At 44.8% G+C, this 23,301-nt stretch overlaps 1 protein-coding gene across 2 annotated transcripts in view; it reads left to right on the forward strand.

Moving 5' to 3' along the window:
* Positions 1-7,944: 7,944 nt before the first annotated feature.
* Positions 7,945-23,301, forward strand: part of LOC115149935 (MAP kinase-activated protein kinase 2) — a gene marked incomplete in the record, with an annotated part of 38,403 nt that continues 23,046 nt past the window's right edge. Inside the window, 1 exon segment of one of the 2 annotated variants that reach the window (XM_029692741.1) lies at positions 7,945-8,952. In XM_029692741.1, coding sequence (XP_029548601.1) covers positions 8,707-8,952 — 246 coding nt within the window. 2 annotated transcript variants of the gene reach the window in all.

Below are 23,301 nucleotides of genomic sequence, written 5' to 3' on the forward strand. Positions count from 1 at the left end.
CACCAATGCTCCTTATAGGAGACATCACTGCACTCGATACTCCTCTGTAAACTGGTCATCTCTGTATACCCGTCGCAAGACCCACTGGTTGATGTTTATTTATAAAACCCTCTTAGGCCTCACTCCCCCCTATCTGAGATATCTACTGCAGCCCTCATCCTCCACATACAACACCCGTTCTGCCAGTCACATTCTGTTAAAGGTCCCCAAAGCACACACATCCCTGGGTCGCTCCTCTTTTCAGTTCGCTGCAGCTAGCGACTGGAACGAGCTGCAACAAACACTCACCTGGACAGTTTTATCTCCATCTCTTCATTCAAAGACTCAATCATGGACACTCTTACTGACAGTTGTGGCTGCTTTGTGTGATGTATTGTTGTCTCTACCTTCTTGCCCTTTGTGCTGTTGTCTGTGCCCAATAATGTTTGTACCCTGTGTTGTGTTGTCGTCATGTTGTGTTGCTACCATGCTGTGTTGTCATGTGCTGCTGCCATGCTATGTAGTGTTGTGTCGTCTCTCTTGTCGTGATGTGTGTTTTGTCCTATAATTTTATTTAATTTATTTTTAATCCCCAGGAGGAGTCTGTCTTCATGTTGTGTTTTGTCCTATATTTATATATTTTTTAGAGGCCTTTTGGTAGGCTGTCATTGTAAATAAGACTTTGTTCTTAACTGACTTGCCTAATTCAATGCAAAATCAACCAATCAGCGCATATTATGCAATTTTGACCAATTCCCGTACTTTTAGCGCCTAAAAGGGTCCAATCAAAAGCGGGTTTGTAATTTTGATCAATTACTGCACTGTTACCGTGCAGAATGGCCCAATTCAACCACACGTCAACAACGTTTTTCCCCCCTGGCCTGTGAGGGGGGAAAAAAACATTGCAAAATGTATCGCAGAATTTCATAAAAGCTGCCGCAAAATCAAGCATTTTTGGCTGCAGAAATCACAAAAACTTTGTTGCGAAATCCTGGAGGGACTGCCTTTTGTTCTTTAGATACACACGATATCAACACCATACCACTCCTGGTTACTATGACTACACGATATCAACACCATACCACTCCTGGTTACTATGACTACACGATATCAACACCATACCACTCCTGGTTACTATGACTACACGATATCAACGCCATACCACTCCTGGTTACTATGACTACACGATATCAACACCATACCACTCCTGGTTACTATGACTACACGATATCAACGCCATACCACTCCTGGTTACTATGACTACACGATATCAACGCCATACCACTCCTGGTTACTATGACTACACGATATCAACGCCATACCACTCCTGGTTACTATGACTGCATCCACTTTCCCCAACGCCTTCTTCACCATCCTCGTGACTTTATAAGGGTTTCCCAAATAAACATCCCACACGCCGCCATACACGTGGTCTCCGGTTGTGAGGCAGGTTGGACGTTGGAGGATGCTATTGGTAAAGAAATTAACATTACATTCTTTGGAAACAGCTCTGGTGGACATTCCTGCACTCAGCATGACAATTAGCGCTCTCACAACTTGAGAAATCTGTGGCATTGTGTTGTGTGACAAAGCTGCACATTTTAGAGTGGCCTTTTATAATCCCCAGTACAAGGTGCACCTGTGTAATGACCATGCTGTTTAATCAGCTTCTTGATATGCCACACCTGTCAGGTGGATGGATTATCTTGGCAAAGGTGAAATGCTCACTAAAAGGGATGTAAACAAATTTTTGTACATAATTTGAGAGAAGTTTTTTTGTGGGTATGGAAAATGTCTGGGATAATTTATTTCAGCTCATGAAACATGGGACCAACACTTTACATGTTGTGTTTATATTTTGTTCAGTATAGTTCACGTAAGTTCAATCACAAAGGCTGATCTGAGTGCATCTCCTCAGTTTCATTCAGTTGTACAATACAATTCACATTGCATTTTTTTTCGTGGGCACAGTGCAAATTTCTATCTGTGATGTTTAAATGTCTTCGAGAGCGAGTACATCGTCTCCTTCCTGAGGGTGGCGTTGATCATGCACTGCTTCTCCTGGGGTGAGCCTGATGTTCCGCATGTCACGCCTCATGTCTAAAACAATGGGGAAAAGATAGACATATTTGATGAGTTACTGACCTGTCTGTCCACAGGCGCGATGTGCTGTAACCTCTACAACTGGATTACATTGGCACCGGATGTTCTGAGGGATGCACTGCTGTTGGACTGGAAAAACCCAAATAGACATTTCATCAGTACTGTATCACATCCTTTTTTATCTAGACAGAAAAAAAAGCATTTGGACAATGTGACAACTGGTCACTCAACATCCAATCTTCATGCCTTATTGTTTATTCTTGTTTCCCAATCAACAACAGTCCGGGATCTTCCTCTTCTGACATGGTGGATGAACTGCCTTTTCTGGTAAATACAGGGTTATTTCTCTTTTCCCACCGGAGACTGAAAGCTGCAGACCCGAATGTTGTAACTGGGTTTCCGGTCCACCCATCTGAAAAGACACATTTGTTATTTACTTTTACTAGCTAGCTAAGTTGATTACTAAAATGGTAACATCTATATTAAAAATACCATAACCCACAGATTTGACTTGAGTGACAGTAAAATAGACTGAGTTTTGGTCTATCTGCACATCTAAAATCTTACTATGTGGATTGGGATATTTTTACTGGGATGGAGGAATGTTCTGGAATACTCAACTAGATGATCGGGACCAGTCTGTTACTATTTGCCCGAAAAGAGGAAGTATTTCTATTGAGCTATGCGACTGTACTTCTAATTCTCAAGAGGAAAGTTAAAACCCTCAGCCTTGAGGTCACTGAGGAGGACCAACAGTGTTTAAAGGGGGATCGTCTGAAAGGGACTGACATGCAGGGATGTAACATAAAGGATTTTGGGCCACTGGCCAACAGACAACAATTTCTACATTCAGGTCATAAATCTGTGGCATGCGATGTTTGGAAAAGCAAAATTTCCCAGCTGTGTTAGGCTAGTTTGGCACATTGTCTACTATCCAGTATGAAAAGTACTAGCCTCGGGCTAGATTCATTTCCATCCCAGTTGACATTTCGATCTGACTGAACAGGTAATTTGATTAGTCATGTACAACAGATGCAGCCGTGGAACAAAACCCGTTTCTGTGTTTTGTATGGGGGAAAACATTTAGCCCACAAGTCCTTTTTGTGAGCTAGCTAGTCAACTTTAGCTAATGTAGCTAACTAGCCAACCAAGGTGCCTAACTAGCTAGCCTTCCAGGCGATATTTATCTAGCTAGTTAATTTTAGCTCACCATTCGTGTAGTCAGACTTTTCTAAGTGGTGACATACTAGCTAACCAACTAACCTTGCCATGGTGCCGGCCTAAAGTTAGTTAGCAAGTCTGACTACACGAACGGTGAGTTAACGTTAACTAGCTAGTTAAATATCCCTTCTGTGGTGGGCTAACGCTAGCTAGCAAAAACGATAAAATCGGAGTTGATAGCACAGTATCATTCTTGCTTCTGATCGACGGAGAGACCTAAGGTTAACTAGTTCGCTACAAAGGCAGAAGGTAAAAATATATATATATATATTTTTAAAAACATGTTAAGATAGCTAGCTAGGTCATTTGAAAAATGCTAAAAAACAACACCACACAAGAAACACGATATCAATTATTTACAGGAGAAACTAAAAAGGATATAATACCTACGCTACTTGCTAGGGTACATGATACTTCCTCGATGAGTTTGCATGGAGAAATTTGTCTTGAGGGATGACATCAAATCTTGTGACAAGAAGTGTAGTTCTGTGTTAGCCACATTAGCAGCTAATTACTCTTGTTTTTGGGGGGGGGGTAATTATAGGTGAAAATAGTCAATTACTTTGTCCGATAGAGATTTGCGCGGTTATCAAAACGTCACGCCGGGGGTAAGCCTACACGAAACACAGACCTTTATATGAAGTAGTACTAAAATCCCCTATGGGGAAATGAATGGTGAAAAAAAACTATTGGAACCATTTCCGGGTTTGACCACTAGGTTTTATTGGTAGTATGATTCATACTGTGGTACTCAATTGGCTACGAGGTAGTGAGACGATAATATTGGATAGGATTTATACCTTCCCTTTCTCTGGTCCACACTCCAGTCCAGTTGATGGCGCTAATGCACCTTAAAGTTGGTTGCCAACCACCATAAAAACAAATCCACAGAATAAGACGACAAGGTAGATACTTCCAACTCCGGTTACTGGATAGTAGTGCTGTCAAGCGGGTGTGAAGGGCACTGTGTCTCGGTGTTGTTGCAGTTCAGCCCTCCACGTTGAGTAGTAGACTGTATGTGTCAAGGTGACATCTCGACGGTTATCAATATGAGTTATTTCTTGTGTAGGCTGCTATCGTACTTGAAATAAAATCATGGGAGGGGGGGGAAATTGGCACGTTAGCGAACGCTGGCGACACAGCCGTGGTATCACGGTCCTCTCTCATGTCAACATGTTCATACAATGCTGGTGCACCGGTCGCCGGCTTATCGACTCGCCGTGCAGCCCAATCAGACACGCAAAACGGTATCGAGGCAACCAATCTGCGACTCAATTCTGTCATCATGAAGTGCTTTGAGGAGCTAGTCAAGGATCATATCACCCTACCTGACACCCTAGACCCACTTCAATTTTCTTACCGCCCCAATAAGTCCACAGACGATGCAATTGCCATAACACTGCACACTGCCCTATCCCATCTGGACAAGAGGAATACCTATGTAAGAATGCTGTTCATTGAGTACAGCTCAGCATTCAACACCATAGTACCCTCCAAGCTCATCATTAAGCTGGAGGCCCTGGGTCTCAACCCCGCCCTGTGCAACTGGGTCCTGGACTTCCTGATGGGCTGCCCCCAGGTGGTGAAGGCAGGAAACAACATCTCAACTTCGCTGATCCTCAACACTGGGGCCCAACAGGGATGCGTGTTCAGCCCTCTCCTCTACTCCCTGTTCACCCATGACTGCGTGGCCATGCACGCCTCCAACTCAATCATCAAGTTTGCAGATGACACAACAGTCGTAGGCTTGATTACCAACAACAACGAGACAGCCTACAGGGAGGAGGTGAGGGCCCTCGGAGTGTGGTGTCAGCAAAACAACCTCTCACTCAATGTCAACAAAACAAAGGAGATGATTGTGGACTTCAGGAAACAGCAGAGGGAGCATCCCCCTATCCACATCGACGGGACAGTAGTGGAGAAGGGGGAAAGTTTTAAGTTCCTCGGCGTACACATCACGGACAAATTGAAATGGTCCACCCACACAGACAGTGTGGTGAAGAAGGTGCAACGGCGCCTCTTCAACCTCAGGAGGCTGAAGAAATGTGACTTGTCACCTAAAACCCTCACAAACTTTTACAGATGAACAATCGAGAGCATCCTGTCGGGCTGTATCACCACATGGTACGGCAGCTGCTCCGCCCATAACCGTAAGGCTCTCCAGAGGGTAGTGAGGTCTGCACAACGCATCACCGGGGGCAAACTACCTGCCCAACACCACCCGATGTCACAGGAAGGCCAAAAAGATCATGAAGGACAACAACCACCCGAGCCACTGCCTGTTCACCCCGCTATCATCCAGAAGGCGAGATCAGTACAGGTGCATCAAAGCTGGGACCGAGAGACTGAAAAACAGCTTCTATCTCAAGGCCATCAGACTGTTAAATAGCCATCATTAACACAGAGAGGCTGCTGCCTACATACAGACTTGAAATCATTGGCCACTTTAATAATGTTTACATATCTTACATTACTCATCTCATATGTATATACTGTATTTTATACCATCTATTGCATCTTTCCTATGCCGCTCTGTCATTGCTCAGCAAACAGCTGGAGGCAGGGCTTTCTCCTATAGAGCTCCATTTTTATGGAATAGTCTGCCTACCCATGTGACAGACGCAGACTCAGTCTCAACCTTTAAGTCTTTACTGAAGACACATCTCTTCAGTAGGTCCTATGATTGAGTGTAGTCTGGCCCAGGAGTGTGAAGGTGAACGGAAAGGCTCTGGAGCAACGAACCGCCCTTGCTGTCTCTGCCTGGCCGGTTCACCTCTCTCCACTGGGATTCTCTGCCTCTACCCCTATTACGGGGGCTGAGTCACTGGCTTACTGGTGTTCTTCCATGCCGTCCCTGGGAGGGGTGCGTCACTTGAGTGGGTTGAGTCACTGACGTGGTCTTCCTGTCTGGGTTGGTGCCCCCCCTTGGGCTGTGCCGTGGCGGAGATCTTTGTGGGCTATACTCGGCCTTGTCCCGGGATGGTATGTTGGTGGTTGGAGATATCCCTCCAGTGGTGTGGAGGCTGTGCTTTGGCAAAGTGGGTGGGGTTATATCCTACCTGTTTGGCCCTGTCCGGGGGTTTCATCGGATGGGGCCACAGTGTCTCCTGACCCCTCCTGTCTCAGCCTCCAGTATTTATGCTGCAGTAGTTTATGTGTCGGGGGGCTAGGGTCAGTCTGTCACATCTGGAGTATTTCTCTTGTCTTTTCCGGTGTCCTGTGTGAATTTAAATATGCTCTCTCTAATTCTCTCTTTCTCTTTCTTTCTTTCTCTCTCTCGGAGGACCTGAGCCCTAGGACCATGCCTCAGGGCTACCTGGCTTGATGACTCCTTGCTGTCCCCAGTTCACCTGGCCGTGCTGCTGCTCCAGTTCCAACTGTTCTGCCTGCAGCTATGGAACCCTGACCTGTTCACCGGACGTGCTACCTGTCCCAGACCTGTTGTCCCAGACCTGCTGGAACCCTGACCTATTCAGCGGACGTGCTACCTGTCCCAGACCTGCTGTTTTCAACTCTCTAGAGACAGCAGGAGCGGTAGAGATACTCTCAAAGATCGGCTATGAAAAAGCCAACTGACACTTACTCTTGTGTTACTGACTTGTTGCACCCTCGACAACTACTATGATTATTATTATTTGACAATGCTGGTCATTTATGAACATTTGAACATCTTGACCATGTGCTGTTATAATCTCCACCCGGCACAGCCAGAAGAGGACTGGCCACCCCTCATAGCCTGGTTCCTCTCTAGGTTTCTTCCTAGGTTTTGGCCTTTCTAGGGAGTTTTTCCTAGCCACCGTGCTTCTACACCTGCATTGCTTGCTGTTTGGGGTTTTAGGCTGGGTTTCTGTACAGCACTTTGAGATATCAGCTGATGTAAGAAGGGCTATATAAATAAATTTGATTTTGATTTGATTTTTTTTAATATATATTCTTATTCCATTCCTTTACTTAGATTTGTGTGTATTAGGTAGTTGTTGGGGAATTTTTAGATTACATGTTAGATATTACTGCATGGTCGGAACTAGAAACACAAGCATTTCGCTACACCTGCAATAACATCTGCTAACCATGTGTATGTGACCAATAACATCTGCTAACCATGTGTATGTGACCAATAACATCTGCTAACCATGTGTATGTGACCAATACAATTTGATTTGATGATACACAGTAGGAAGCGCGTCAAAACGCAGGAACACCCCAATCAGGCACGCAAAACGGTCTTGAGTGGCAACAAATCTGCCCAATCAGATGATTCGCTTTCTATACACCCACCCTTTCGACACACCCACTCGCCCATACTCCGGTCGCCATGTTCGGCTGCAGCTAACCACAGTTGAAGGACAATTGCCGCGTTCAGCACCCCTGGGAACTCGGAAATCTCATTTCCGATTTCAAAGCGTTCAAAACAACTGGATACTCGGGGGAAGAAAAAAAAAAAACGAGCTCCAAACTGGGAAAAAAAAATAGTTTGAAAGATCATCCAAATTGGGATTTCAAGTCGGAAACTCGGGCATCTTCCTAGAGCTATGTCCTAAAGATCACTGGCGTCATGATTTGACCTCATCCCCCCCGCCCGAGTTCCCAGTTGTCTTGAACGCAGAACATTTTCAGCAGGCGTCATTATCTCGTGCCGTGACGTCATCAGAGGAGCCCCTCCCCGTGTGATGCCGCATTCAAGACAACTTGGGAACTTTGAACTCGGAAATCCCCAACATTCGGATTTCATGGCAACTGAGAAACTCGAGTTACGACTGTGAAAAGTAGTTTTTTTTTTTAACGGTCATCCAACTCGGAAACTCTGGCATTCCTTGAACTCCAACTTTTCTACCTAAAGATCACTGAAGTCACGATATTACCTCGTTTTTTTTTTTCTTCTCCCCGAGAACTCAGTAGTCTTGAACGCACCGTGACTATTATCGGAAAGTCGGGGATTGTGAGTGTGCACTCTGGTGTCTTGAGTTTTTGTGTTTTTTTATTTTTATAAAGTCAGTTTGTGTTTTAATCGTACACCGCAAGGTGTTGACATATAATTTCGCAGTTAGTGCCATAGTTGTTTATTAATAACCTACACCATTTGAAACGGCTTGAAATCTGTTTGAATCTACCTGGAACAGGCGGACGGACCACCGAGATGGGTTTAAGCTAACGTTAGCCTAGCCTAAAGCAGCTAACTAACCGGGCTAATTTATTTAGCCACTTCAACCTGGACTACTATAACGTTATCGTGAACATTTTGTTTTTTTTAGCGGACTTATTTTCAAAACTCACTGTCCTTTTTTTGTTGAGGATCCAAACTTCACTTTCGGAGACCAACTACCTACCTGTTACCCAGGAAGGAGAGACCGACAGACCGACAGAGAGAGAGAGAGAGAAAGAGAAGGAAAGTGCTGTCCCAGTATGTTGTCCAACACCGGGACCCAGCCTCTGTTTCCCCCGGCTCAGGGCCCAGCTAACCCGGTGGGTCAACCTAACCCAGTCCCTTCGGGTCACCTCTCACAATTCCATGTGAAACCGACCCTACAGATCAAGAAAAACGCAATAACGGACGAGTATAAAGTGACCAGTCAGGTACTGGGACACGGTATCAATGGAAGGGTGCTGGAGATCTTTCACAAGAAGAGCGGAGATAAATACGCCCTCAAGGTAATATCATAAATTAAACGGGTTAGTTTGTTATACATATCTAGTAGTCTGTTGAATAAGAAGTTATTTTAGTTACACTTTCAATGTCCCGCTATAGTTTTGTTGAAACAGTGCGACTTTTGTCATTTTTTTGTTGTTGTTGTTGTTGACAGAGTAACTAACTGACATGTTTGTTGTACCCAGTTGTAACTAGGAATAAACAGTCTTGGTAAACAATCAACATTTTAAATATAGGTGCGTTGAGAACAAAGGCAGCTTTTCCTTCTCATTATTCTCTCCTGTTTTGTTAACCTTTTTATTTAACTAGGCAAGTCAGTTAATTAAGAACAAATTGTAATGATTGATCAGCAGACAGAATGATGGGCAGCAGATCTGATAGGCCTTATTGATCACTCTGCTATACGAAAAATATTTTACAAAGTAAAAGTTTAAATGAAAACGCTGGTGTTCTGAACGACAAGTTGAAAATTGAGGAGAGGTTGACCCCTGTCACCACGGTCACTGCCCTTTTTTTTTAAAACATTTTAAAATACATCACTCGTTGTTTCAAGCCCCACAATCGCCATACCCAACAAACAGTGCAAATGTAAGTCTGTTCGAGAATGTTGCAGAACATTTTATGGCAACGCGTCGTTCGGTTCAAACGTCACGCAAAACGTTCAATCGAACTGAGTGGCGTGATGTCATCAGATGACTCACTGAGTGTCACCCTGATTAAGTTCTCGCTAATCTCACCTTGACACTTCTGACAAATCCTCTAATCTCACTTTTTACATTTATGACAAATCCTCTAATCTCACTTTTTTACACTTCTGACAAATCCTTGGAAGGTCTGGTTAATCAACAAATCAAAAGTGGCCTTCGTTAACCCAACAGAAAGATTGGTAAAGCATCCCGGGCGATCTCTTTTATTGACTAGGCGTTACCTCACGACCCGTAGACCAGATTTGAGTCTTTGCAGGTTTATGTGCATTTCGCCTGGCAGGGGGGGGGGGGGCGAGGGCGAGGTTAGACAACAATTAGGCCTTGTTCAATCAGGTGTTTTAGTGACGGGCTGGAGGAAATACCTGCACATCTAGTAGTTGTCCGGGACCAGTTGGAGAAGGCTGGTGTAGGTTCGGCTAGTGTTGTTTCTAACCAGACCATAAACACTGTTATGAAGTCATAGTTCTAGTAGTTTATGGTTATCTGATCCAGCTACTGGTCGTCCAGATTAAAGACCACAATCATTTGATATAGTCCTGACAGTAGAAAGACAGAAGTAGTAAATTCTAGCTATGAATTATTTCATTACATGGTTAGAACAAGTCCTGCCATGCCAGCTTGTCTCCCGACAGTAGCTGACGTCAACAGGGAGCAACATTACACTGAATCACTGTCTGGTAACACCCCCAGGCATGTAGAACAGACTGACTGGGGTGTGTGTGTGAGACACTGTCTGGTCATAACCTCGTCATGAAACAGGCTTCCCTAAAACGAGAAGCCCGGGGAAGTTCCCTGCCAGAAATCAGCTGAAAAATGGCTGGAACCTGGTGTAAATCAATGACTCCTCAAAGCACGTCAAACCAATCAAATGCCTTGCTACACCTCGCCAGGTTAGCGCTGTAGGAGCTACAGCTCGCCAGGTTAGCGCTGTAGGGGCTACAGCTCGCCAGGTTAGCGCTGTAGGGGCTACAGCTCGCCAGGTTGGCGCTGTAGGGGCTACAGCTCGCCAGGTTGGCGCTGTAGGGGCTACAGCTCGCCAGGTTAGCGCTGTAGGGGCTACAGCTCGCCAGGTTGGCGCTGTAGGGGCTACAGCTCGCCAGGTTGGCGCTGTAGGGGCTACAGCTCGCCAGGTTGGCGCTGTAGGGGCTACAGCTCGCCAGGTTGGCGCTGTAGGGGCTACAGCTCGCCAGGTTGGCGCTGTAGGGGCTACAGCTCGCCAGGTTGGCGCTGTAGGCGCTACAGCTCGCCAGGTTGGCGCTGTAGGGGCTACAGCTCGCCAGGTTGGCGCTGTAGGCGCTACAGCTCGCCAGGTTGGCGCTGTAGGCGCTACAGCTCGCCAGGTTGGCGCTGTAGGGGCTACAGCTCGCCAGGTTGGCGCTGTAGGGGCTACAGCTCGCCAGGTTGGCGCTGTAGGGGCTACAGCTCGCCAGGTTGGCGCTGTAGGGGCTACAGCTCGCCAGGTTGGCGCTGTAGGGGCTACAGCTCGCCAGGTTGGCGCTGTAGGAGCTACAGTGAGGACTAAATGTCAACAAAACAAGCACTGCTGACTAAACATTTTGGAATGTTTGCAGTGCGCTGGTTTTCACAGCATTTCTCTTGTTATTTGAAGATGGCTGCTCTAGATTGATCTCTATCTCTCAACCCTCTGGACGGAGTGTTGGAGCTGTTACAACTAGACAACAAGGAAATGGAACCTCTTCCCCTCTATTGCAGAATTGTGATTATTCAACATTGACACTAGTTCATTTTTGAGTAGTTAAAAAAAAATTACAACAAGTTTTAAACACTTCAAAGAATCAAAAGTTTAAAATGTACAAATAAGCTAACTGGTATGTAAAGATTTAGATCTGTTTGTCTAGAGTCACCAACCTTTTTGAAACTGAGAGCTACTTGATGGGCTACCAGTCTGAAATAACACATTTGCTCAGTTTGCCTTTAGTTATACGTTATTAATAATGCTACTCATCTATGTGAAGACACTGATCACGTTAATAATTTCTCACAATAATTATCAACAATGACAATAAGGTGGGAAACGGATATTCGTTCACTCGGATATTCAGCACTTTAACAATCTCAGTAATTGTTAAATTTTCAGATGATCCCTTACATCACTACATTTCATAGGAAAAACGTCCCATTTTCACTAGCCATTGACAAACCCTTTTAACAAATCATGAACTTTGTTTCAAAAAGTTATCAATTATGTAATGTTAGAAAAATCAACTTATTTCTAAATAAATCTTGTCACATTTTGAACTAATGACCAAATCTGCTGCATTTTTTTTTTAACACACTTTTAAATTGAACACAATTCTTCAATATTTTAATTCAACTTCGCCATGGCACTGCCATGTTGCCACTGACAACATCTGGTATCTGTTTCTTTGTTAGTGGGAAGACTGGCATTGCATGCTGTTCACCAGTGTATTGTAATCTGCGCTTCCCTGTAGCTCAGTTGGTAGAGCATGGTGTTTGCAACGCCAGGGTTGTGGGTTCGATTCCCACGGGGGGCCAGCACAGAAAAAAAAAAATTATGAAATGTATGCATTCACTACTGAGAGCGTCTGCTAAAATGACTAAAAATAAAAAATAAAAAAATAAAAAAAATGTGTGTAACTTGACACTGCAAGTGGAGCTAACATGATGCAGCCCAGACTCCCAGGCTAGCAGTGAGTTAGTAGAGCTAACATGATACAGCCCAGACTCCCAGGCTAGCAGTGAGTTAGTGGAGCTAACATGATGCAGCCCAGACTCCCAGTACAGGCTAGCAGTGAGTTAGTGGAGCTAACATGATGCAGCCCAGACTCCCAGGCTAGCAGTGAGTTAGTGGAGCTAACATGATACAGCCCAGACTCCCAGGCTAGCAGTGAGTTAGTGGAGCTAACATGGTGCAGCCCAGACTCCCAGGCTAGTAGTGAGTTTGTGGAGCTAACATGATGCAGCCCAGACTCCCAGTACAGGTTAGCAGTGAGTTAGTGGAGCTAACATGATGCAGCCCAGACTCCCAGGCTAGCAGTGAGTTAGTGGAGCTAACATGGTGCAGCCCAGACTCCCAGTACAGGCTAGCAGTGAGTTAGTGGAGCTAACATGATGCAGCCCAGACTCCCAGGCTAGCAGTGAGTTAGTAGAGCTAACATGATGCAGCCCAGACTCCCAGTACAGGCTAGCAGTGAGTTAGTGGAGCTAACATGATGCAGCCCAGACTCCCAGGCTAGCAGTGAGTTAGTAGAGCTAACATGATGCAGCCCAGACTCCCAGTACAGGCTAGCAGTGAGTTAGTGGAGCTAACATGATGCAGCCCAGACTCCCAGTACAGGTTAGCAGTGAGTTAGTAGAGCTAACATGATGCAGCCCAGACTCCCAGTACAGGCTAGCAGTGAGTTAGTGGAGCTAACATGATGCAGCCCAGACTCCCAGTACAGGTTAGCAGTGAGTTAGTGGAGCTAACATGATGCAGCCCAGACTCCCAGTACAGGTTAGCAGTGAGTTAGTGGAGCTAACATGATGCAGCCCAGACTCCCAGTACAGGCTAGCAGTGAGTTAGTGGAGCTAACATGATGCAGCCCAGACTAGCAGTGAGTTAGTGGAGCTAACATGATGCAGCCCAGACTCCCAGGCTAGCAGTGAGTTAGTGGAGCTAACATGATGCAGCCCAGACTCCCAGTACAGGCTAGCAGTGAGTTAGTGGAGCTAACATGGTGCAGCCCAGACTCCCAGACTAGCAGTGAGTTAGTAGAGCTAACATGATGCAGCCCAGACTCCCAGACTAGCAGTGAGTTAGTGGAGCTAACATGATGTAGCCCAGACTAGCAGTGAGTTAGTAGAGCTAACATGATGCAGCCCAGACTCCCAGGCTAGCAGTGAGTTAGTGGAGCTAACATGATGCAGCCCAGACTCCCAGGCTAGCAGTGAGTTAGTGGAGCTAACATGATGCAGCCCAGACTCCCAGGCTAGTAGTGCGTTGGTGGAGCAGGCAGGGTGCACTATGATAAGGGGTCTGCTGCTCTGATGTAGACAAGTTTGACACATTTTTCATAAGTACTGAAACTAACAGATTTTAGTATCTAAAAAGTACAGAAGTTTTGGTAGACTACAGCTCTTATGCCAGAGAGTGTGTCACAGACTGCCTGGAGGGCTGCTGGTAACATCACTGCTCTGCCCATCCAGATAAGCTCTCCTGACACCTGATGGGATATCTGTCAAGGCAGTGACACAGATATCAGCTACACACCAGGTTTATTACACTGCAGATTAGTATCTGTCAGAGAAAGGGAAGAGAGAGAGACTGAGAAAGGGAAGAGAGAGACTGAGAAAGGGAAGAGAGAGACTGAGAAAGGGAAGCAAGAGACTGAGAAAGGGAAGCAAGAGACTGAGAAAGGGAAGCAAGAGACTGAGAGAGGGAAGCGAGAGACTGAGAGAGGGAAGCGAGAGACTGAGAGAGGGAAGAGAGAGATATGTGTTTATGTGATACGACATGGACAGAGGAGAAATCAAAGGCCTCGACTAAGAACCAAACTCTACATTAGAGATGCTTCCGTTAGCCTACTACAGCAGACGGCTACAACGTGTTGGAATAAACCCGGAAAATCAACAGGAAATGGTGGTCAGCCACCATCTTCTAATGAGTGTTGGGTCTATTTTCTTGTTGAGGGAGTGAGTGTTTCTCTTGACAGCTCCACCCGTCTTCACTAAACACTCTGCTTTCACTTCCTCTCCTCTGTGGGTGGATGTGTGTGTGTGTGTGTGCACAGAGGGGCAGGCCTTCTGTTAGGGGAAAATGTGGTGCCGAACAACGTGACCTGTAAGATTTTAATTTACCGACCCATTTTAGAAATTTACCGGACTCATATGCATTCGGTCCATAACCCATTAGGACGTGTACACACTGTGCCCAGAAGGACAGAAGTCACTTGTAGATAATGGTAATGCTTTTATTAATGAAGCAGCTAATAAAACGTCATTTTCAAACATTTGCCAAAATGCAATTTGCGGGAAAACACCATTCTGGACAGAGCACCTGGAAAAACACCATTCTGGACAGAGCACCTGGATAACACCATTCTGGACAGAGCACCTGGAAAACACCATTCTGGACAGAGCACCTGGAAAAACACCATTCTGGACAGAGCACCTGGAAAAACACCATTCTGGACAGAGCACCTGGAAAAACACCATTCTGGACAGAGCACCTGGAAAAACACCATTCTGGACAGAGCACCTGGAAAAACACCATTCTGGACAGAGCACCTGGAAAAACACCATTCTGGACAGAGCACCTGGAAAACACCATTCTGGACAGAGCACCTGGAAAACACCATTCTGGACAGAGCACCTGGAAAAACACCATTCTGGACAGAGCACCTGGAAAAACACCATTCTGGACAGAGCACCTGGAAAAACACCATTCTGGACAGAGCACCTGGAAAAACACCATTCTGGACAGAGCACCTGGAAAAACACCATTCTGGACAGAGCACCTGGAAAAACACCATTCTGGACAGAGCACCTGGAAAAACACCATTCTGGACAGAGCACCTGGAAAACACCATTCTGGACAGAGCACCTGGAAAACACCATTCTGGACAGAGCACCTGGGGATAACACCATTCTGGACAGAGCACCTGGGGATAACACCATTCTGGACAGAGCACCTGGGGATAACACCATTCTGGACAGAGCACCTGGGGATAAAACCATTCTGGACAGAGCACCTGGAAAACACCATTCTGGACAGAGCACCTGGAAAACACCATTCTGGACAGAGCACCTGGAAAACACCATTCTGGACAGAGCACCTGGAAAACACAATTCTGGACAGAGCACCTGGGGATAACACCATTCTGGACAGAGCACCTGGGGATAACACCATTCTGGACAGAGCACCTGGGGATAACACCATTCTGGACAGAGCACCTGGGGATAACACCATTCTGGACAGAGCACCTGGGGAAAACACCATTCTGGACAGAGCACCTGGGGAAAACACCATTCTGGACAGAGCACCTGGGGAAAACACCATTCTGGACAGAGCACCTGATAGCGGTTCCATATGTGACAGAGACGAAAATATATATTAGAAACTTAGAAAGAGGGGGAATCCATTAAGTTCTATGGGGTAGATGGGACGACAGCGTCCCACCTGCGGGACACAGCCAGTGAAATATCAGGTTGGAAAATTCAAAAACAACAAAATGTCATAATTTAACTTTCTCAAACATACAACTATTTTACACCATTTTAATGATAAACTTCTCGTTAATCTAACCACATTGTCCGATTTTCAAAAAGGCTTTACAGCGAAAGCAAAACATTAGATTATGTTAGGAGAGTACATAGACAAAAATAATCACACAGCCATTTTCCAAGCAAGGACATGTGTCAATAAAACCCAAACACAGCGAAATGAAGCACTAACCTTTGGCAATCTTCATCAGATGACACTCCTAGGACATTATGTTACACAATATATGTATGTTCTGTTCGATAAAGTTCATATTTATATCCAAAAACAGCATTTTACATTGGCGAGTGAATGTCCCCCACAGACACTGTAGCTTCGATAGAGAATCAAAAGCAGAATTACAATTCTGACTTTCCACTTCCTGTATGGAATCTTCTCAGGTTTTTGCCTGCCATATGAGTTCTGTTATACTCACAGACACCATTCAAACAGTTTTAGAAACTTCAGAGTGTTTTCTATCCAGATCTACTAATAATATGCATATTCTAGTTCCTGGGCCCGAGTAGTAACCTGTTTAATTTGGGTACATTTTTCATCCGGCTGTGAAAATACTGCCCCCTAGCCCAGACAGGTTATCAACAACTATGATGGGTTGGTAATATGACCAGGATTGTACATTTTGACTTCTGGACAACAAAAGAAAGTTGATATGAAAACCAATAGAACTGGAGAGAAATGACATAGTGGTGGGTCCAGTAAATGGAAATACATTTGCCAAAGTTATATAATTACACCTGTCTATACAGAAATACATTTAAATCATTCTTAAAATTTCACCAGAAAGCATAACTTAGTCACAGAGGAATCGAGGATCGTTAGCTTTTAAAATGACTCGAGATTGTTTCATATCACATGCTCGTAGGCCTATTTAGGAAGGCCGTAATTTGGCCAGCACGATTGGCAAAAGGCCAAAAGCTGATTTATTGAGTTGCGGCCGTCAGTGGAAAAATATCTCAAATATCTGTGAGGATAAGATGTCTTGAGTAAAATTTAAAATGCTGAGAGAAGAAGAAGGGTATGTGGCTCAATCCAAGATGGCTCAGCTGACTCCCGCCAATTCTTGCGCATTCATTTTCAATTACTGAATTGTTTGCCCTTCATTTGTTTATTTTTTTTATTTTTGAGCAATTCCCCATTTACATATGTCCACAGTAGTAAAGGTACTGTTAATCCCCGTCATTTGGTTACATTCATTTCTGTTATTGCATATATTAATTACAGTCATTTACCGTTGTCATTCTCAGTGGAAGTGTTGTTTGCAGCAGTTCACAACCTGCTACACTTGTGAGAAACACACGTTTTTTTTGTTGGTGGTGTATTTCATAACCATCATGTAGGAGATTTGTCAGTTTCTTCATGATCTTTTTGTTTGGAGTGTTCCACGTGAGCATGTGTCTGGTTTCTCTTTCCTGATAACGCTGAGGGAGAAGCGCGTACCTGAGCACCTCGACCTGCTGCTCGGAAATGTAGGAAAGTGTTTTATTTTATTTTTTTTACATCAATTGCCAATGATAATATATTAAAAACCTCTTAGGGATCCCTCACCCCTATTCCCGCTCGAAACCCATTAACGGGATTGCTTTGACAACATCCAGTGAAATTGCGGCGCGCCAAATTCAAAAGCAGAAATACTCATAATAAGAATTCATAAAACATACAAGTGTTATACGTCAAAATACAGTTTAATCCTGCCGCAGTGTCAGATTTCAAAAAGGCTTTACGGCAAAAGCAGACCATGCGATTATCTGAGGACAGCACCCCGCATACAAACACATGAAAGTCATATTTCAACCAGCCAGGTGCGCGACAAAAGACAGAAATAGCGATATAAATAATGCCTTACCTTTGAAGATCATCTTCTGTTGGCACTCCAAAATGTCCCAGAAACATCACAAATGGTCCATTTGTTCGATAAATTCCTTCTTTATATCCCCAAAATGTCAATTTATTTGGAGCGTTTGATTCAGAAATACACCGGTTTCAACTCGCCCAACATGCCTACAAAGTATCTAATAAGTTACCTGTAAACTTGGTCCAAACATTTCAAACAACTTTCCTAATCCAAATTTAGGTACCCTAAAACGTAAATAATCGATAAAATTTAAGACGGGAAATACTGTGTTCAATACAGGACGAAAACAAAGTGAAGCGCGTTCCAGGTCATGCGCACCAAGACTTGAGTCCATCTGAGTGACACATGGAAAGAACAGGACTACTTTGTCATTTCTCAACAAAAAAAATCATCAACCAATTTCTATAGACTCTTGACATCTAGTGGAAGCCATAGGAACTGCAGCCATATTCCTATTAAAAAGGGCTTCCCATAGAAAACTAATGGAAAACAGATTGACCTCCAAAAAATGTTTCCTTGGATGGATTGTGCTCGAGGTTTCGCCTGCCAAATCCGTTCTGTTATACTCACAGACATTATTCAAACAATTTTAGAAACTTCAGAGTGTTTTCTATCCAAATCTACAAATAATATGCATATCCTAGCTTCTGGGCCTGAGTAGCAGGCAGTTTACTTTGGGCACGCTTTTCATCCGGACGTCAAAATACTGCCCCCTAGCCTTTTTAAAACTAAAGTAACTCACAAGCTATTTGGAAAAAACTTTTCAACAATCTCCCCCCTCAATAATGACCAATCCTCGGTGTGAAAGAGCAATGGAAGTTCTACAGGCCTAGGTAGGGATGGTAGTGTGCAACGGACATAGAAATATGTATATCAGGAATTGGCAACTCATTCTGAGAAATAATCATCTTATCCAGGTAGGCCCCTTGATTTGAACCTCTAAACCAGTGGTCACCAACTGGGCAATCGCCATCGACTGGTTGTCCAAGGCATTCCTAGTCGATCACCAAACATTTCTGTAAAAAAAAACAAAAAAAACAATGATGAAGCCTAGCGTTCCTATTATCTGTTTTGTGCTGTTGGCAATAGGTAATTGATTCAGCTGACTTAGCGCCAGGGAGTGAGGCAGCCTCACCACAGCTCTCTCCCTCCCCTCAGACTGACCATCAGATGCAGGCCATCAGTCACTCATAAGTAAAACAACATATTATATATTACCAGTGTAATAATTTACCTAAAATGTTTTAATATAATTTCTATATGGTCTGAGAAGAACAACATTGGCAGGGCAATTCAAGCATAGCCAATATGCAGTGATAATGTATTGGGCCTACAGCCTACTACTGTACAAACCTCATTGCTACAGAACTGTTTTTAATTTGTTAATGTTGCATAGGCTTATGTTATTTAAGTAATTAAAAAAAGATATATCTGAGCAGTAGAATCTCGGCTTGCATTTTGACTCAAAGTGATCTTAACTCAGAAAAGGATGGTGACCTCTGATCTAAACAGAGTTAACAGGCTATGTTGTTCAAACAGTTGGAGGACAGTATTATAAACGTGACAAAAGCTGGTGTCAATATTAGGTTTTGATTGGCCAATACATGTTTAAGTGAGTTTCCCCCTCCCCCCCACTCTTTTCTCGAAGGGGGCGGGGTTCCGTCTAGAAACACAGTTTTGACTGCTCCTACAGTTTTTTTGTTTTGGTACTTCAGTTTAACTGACGCTCGGCCCAGAAAGACAATTACCATAGACGGCCACGTAGAGAAGTCACATTTGAAAATTCCTAATAAGACACTTTAGTCATCACCTTTGTGCACAAAACATCCATTGAATCATTCAAATAATTGTGACTCATTTCAGGAACTTCACAGGAGAGGCATTTGATTGTAAAATATGCTTTTTGGCAAAGAATTCTGACGTTTGATTGCAAATATTGGGGGGGGGGAGTTGAAAGAGAGCACAGAAGGCTGTTTGTTGTATATAACACCTGTCTCCGGATTACATCTTCAAACTAAGGGCAACCACGGCATCTGTGACAGAGAGGGAGAAGTGTTCATCCATTTATACTGGTAAGAGAGTCTAGCTAGCTACATTTTCAGATATTATACGTTTCTAATTTAGTCAATGTCATTTTCATTGCAAGTTAAAGGGTACTGTTAGCTAGCTAGCTAACTTTAGCTGGCTGGCTCACTAGCAAAAATTACGTGTATGATTCGTGTATCTCAGAAATCAATTTGCATTGCTAGTTGTAGCCTAATGTTAGCTAGCTAGCTAACATTGAACCTACAGTAGTTGGTTAGCTTTAGCTACCTGTAGTTTCATGCATGGTGGCTAGCTATGACAATCAGTTTGTGTTGCTAGTAGTATGGGTTGGGATTATTTCTGCGTTCAAAATAACTGAAAACTCGGAATTGGGAACTCGGTAATCTCTGACTTCAGTGCGTTCAAGACAACTGTGAACTCCAGCTCCGACTGGGAAAAATAGTTTCGAACAGTCGTCCAACTCGATATTCCAACTCGTGTACCGGAGCCGCGACTTTCCGACCGGAAGATCACTGACGTCATGATTTGACCTCGTATTTCTCCAAGTTCCCCAGTTGTCTTGAAAGCACCGTTAGGTTCATTGTTTAGCTAGCTAGCTACGTGTCTAAACAAAAGACTCCACTTCAACAGATGATTACAGGACTCATCAAGTTAGCCAGGTGTGTCTGGGGGGGGGGGGGGGGGGGGTGATTACAGGACTCATCAAGTTAGCCAGGTGTGTCTGGGGGGGTGATTACAGGACTCATCAAGTTAGCCAGGTGTGTCTGGGGGTGGGGGGGTGATTACAGGACTCATCAAGTTAGCCAGGTGTGTCTGGGGGGGGGGGGGGGGGGGGTGATTACAGGACTCGTCAAGTTAGCCAGGTGTGTCTGGGGGGGGGGGATTACAGGACTCGTCAAGTTAGCCAGGTGTGTCTGGGGGGGGTGATTACAGGACTCATTAAGTTAGCCAGGTGTGTCTGGGGGTGGGGGGGGGGGTGATTACAGGACTCATCAAGTTAGCCAGGTGTGGCTGAGGGGTGATTACAGGACTCATTAAGTTAGCCAGGTGTGTCTGGGGGGGTGATTACAGGACTCATTAAGTTAGCCAGGTGTGTCTGGGGGGGTGATTACAGGACTCATTAAGTTAGCCAGGTGTGTCTGGGGGGGTGATTACAGGACTCATCAAGTTAGCCAGGTGTGTCTGGGGGTGGGGGGGTGATTACAGGACTCATCAAGTTAGCCAGGTGTGTCTGGGGGGGGGGGGGTGATTACAGGACTCGTCAAGTTAGCCAGGTGTGTCTGGGGGGGGGGGGGATTACAGGACTCGTCAAGTTAGCCAGGTGTGTCTGGGGGGGTGATTACAGGACTCGTCAAGTTAGCCAGGTGTGTCTGGGGGGGTGATTACAGGACTCGTCAAGTTAGCCAGGTGTGTCTGGGGGGGGGGGGGGGGGGGGGGGGGGTGATTACAGGACTCATCAAGTTAGCCAGGTGTGGCTGAGGGGTGATTACAGGACTCGTCAAGTTAGCCAGGTGTGTCTGATGGGTGGGTATAGGGTTTCCTTCACATGGCCCATCCTTCAAATTCCAGAAAGTTGTCAACAGTGACACTCAAATCTCAGAGAATTTAATTATATGACCACTTCCTTCCATTTGAATATTCGAGAAAGGTGATGTTAATAATTAATTCATTAATAAGTAGTAGAACGTTATAGCAATATCTGTTCTTACCTTGATTGTCAGTATTAGCTACTCTTTGACCATATCTCTCATACTCCCACCAAAAATAATACAAACTGGGTCCTGATTGGATCATCCTCATCGTGGTACTCCAGATCTCCGGGTCCTGATTGGATCATCCTCATCGTGGTACTCCAGACCTCCGGGTCCTGATTGGATCATCCTCATCGTGGTACTCCAGACCCTGATTGGATCATCCTAGCCAGAGCAGTGTGCGGGGGTGTCTTCTTTTTGTGTTCAATTCTCTACCATAAGCCGTCTCCAATGTTTTTTTGTTGTTGTTGAGAGTATGGCAGTACGTCCAACCGGCCTCACAACCGCAGACCACGTGTAACCACGCCAGCCCAGGACCTCCACATCCGGCTTCTTCACCTGCCGGCCCAGCCACCTGGACAGCTGATGGAACTTTGGAGTATTTCTGTCTGTAATAAAGCCCTTTTGGAAAAACTAATTCTGATTGGCTGGGCCTGGCTCACAAGTGGGTGGACCTTTGGCCAGAAGGTGTGCATTGTTGTGATTCTGAACAGTCAGATAGCTAGCAACAATGACAAGAAGCTGCCTTGTGGGGAATGGTAGGTGTCTGGTTTCAGTTCGTTGTGTCTTGTTATTGTTACCATGTCTTGTTTTGAGGTGTTTTGACTGTCGTCATGTCAATGACGACTGTAAAAATGTATTTGAGAGACAAACATTTCTCATTGTGCAAATGTATTTATGTTTTCAATAAACATTTGGACACTAAATATAGTTTTACATGTCAACAATCCTAAGCCAACCACGTCTGTTTTTCCCCATAGTTGCACAAGCGTTAATTTGGTTGCTAAACTTCTCTAGCAACTATGCAAAAAGAATTAACGACTGGGTCGTGTCTGTAGCAACATGACCAAAATAATGAAGGACCAGGTTTTTGTACTGTACTTCAACAGCAGATGTACCAACATTTGGATGGGTTGATTAGGAAAAAATGTGGCCTTAACACACACACATGTACACACCGCACATGCCCAGTTTAACTGATTTAGCGTGTGTGTGTGTGCAGGGCCGTAGGACACAGAGGTACAGATCTTTAGGATTTTTTTGAAAATGATATATACACAAATGTATGTGGACACCCCTTCAAAGGAGCAACAACGGCTCAACCGCGAATTGGTAGGCCGCACAAGCTCACAGAACGGGACCGCCAAGTGCTGATGCGCGTAGAACATCAATATCCCCTGTCCTCGGTTGCAAAACTCACTACCGAGTTCAACTGCCTCTGGAAGCAACGTCAACACAAGAACTGTTCGTCGGGAGATTCATGAAATGGGTTTCCATGGTCGAGCAGCCGCACACAAGCCTAAGATCAGTATGCGCAATGCCAAACGTCTGCTGGAGTGGTGTAACGCTCGCCGCCATTGGACTCTGGAGCAGTGGGAACGCGTTCTCTGGAGTGATAAATCACGCTTCACCATCTGGCAGTCCGATGGACGAATCTGGCCAACTGTAAAGTTTGGTGGAAGAGGAATAATGGTCTGGGGCTGTTTTTCATGGTTTGAGCCTCTTAGTTCCAGTGAAGGGAAATCTTAACACTACAGCATACAATGACATTCTAGATGATTCTGTGCTTCCAACTTTGTGTCAACAATTTGGGGAAGGTCCTTTCCTGTTTCAGCATGACAATTCCCCCATGCACAAAGCGAGGTTCATACAGAAATTGTTTGTCGATCGGTGTGAAAGAACTTGACTGGCATGTACAGAGCCCTGACCTCGACACCATCGAACACCTTTGGGATGATTTGGAACACCGT

Source organism: Salmo trutta, chromosome 16 (genome assembly GCF_901001165.1).
Source record: "Salmo trutta chromosome 16, fSalTru1.1, whole genome shotgun sequence".
Classification (NCBI taxonomy): Eukaryota; Metazoa; Chordata; class Actinopteri; order Salmoniformes; family Salmonidae; genus Salmo; species Salmo trutta.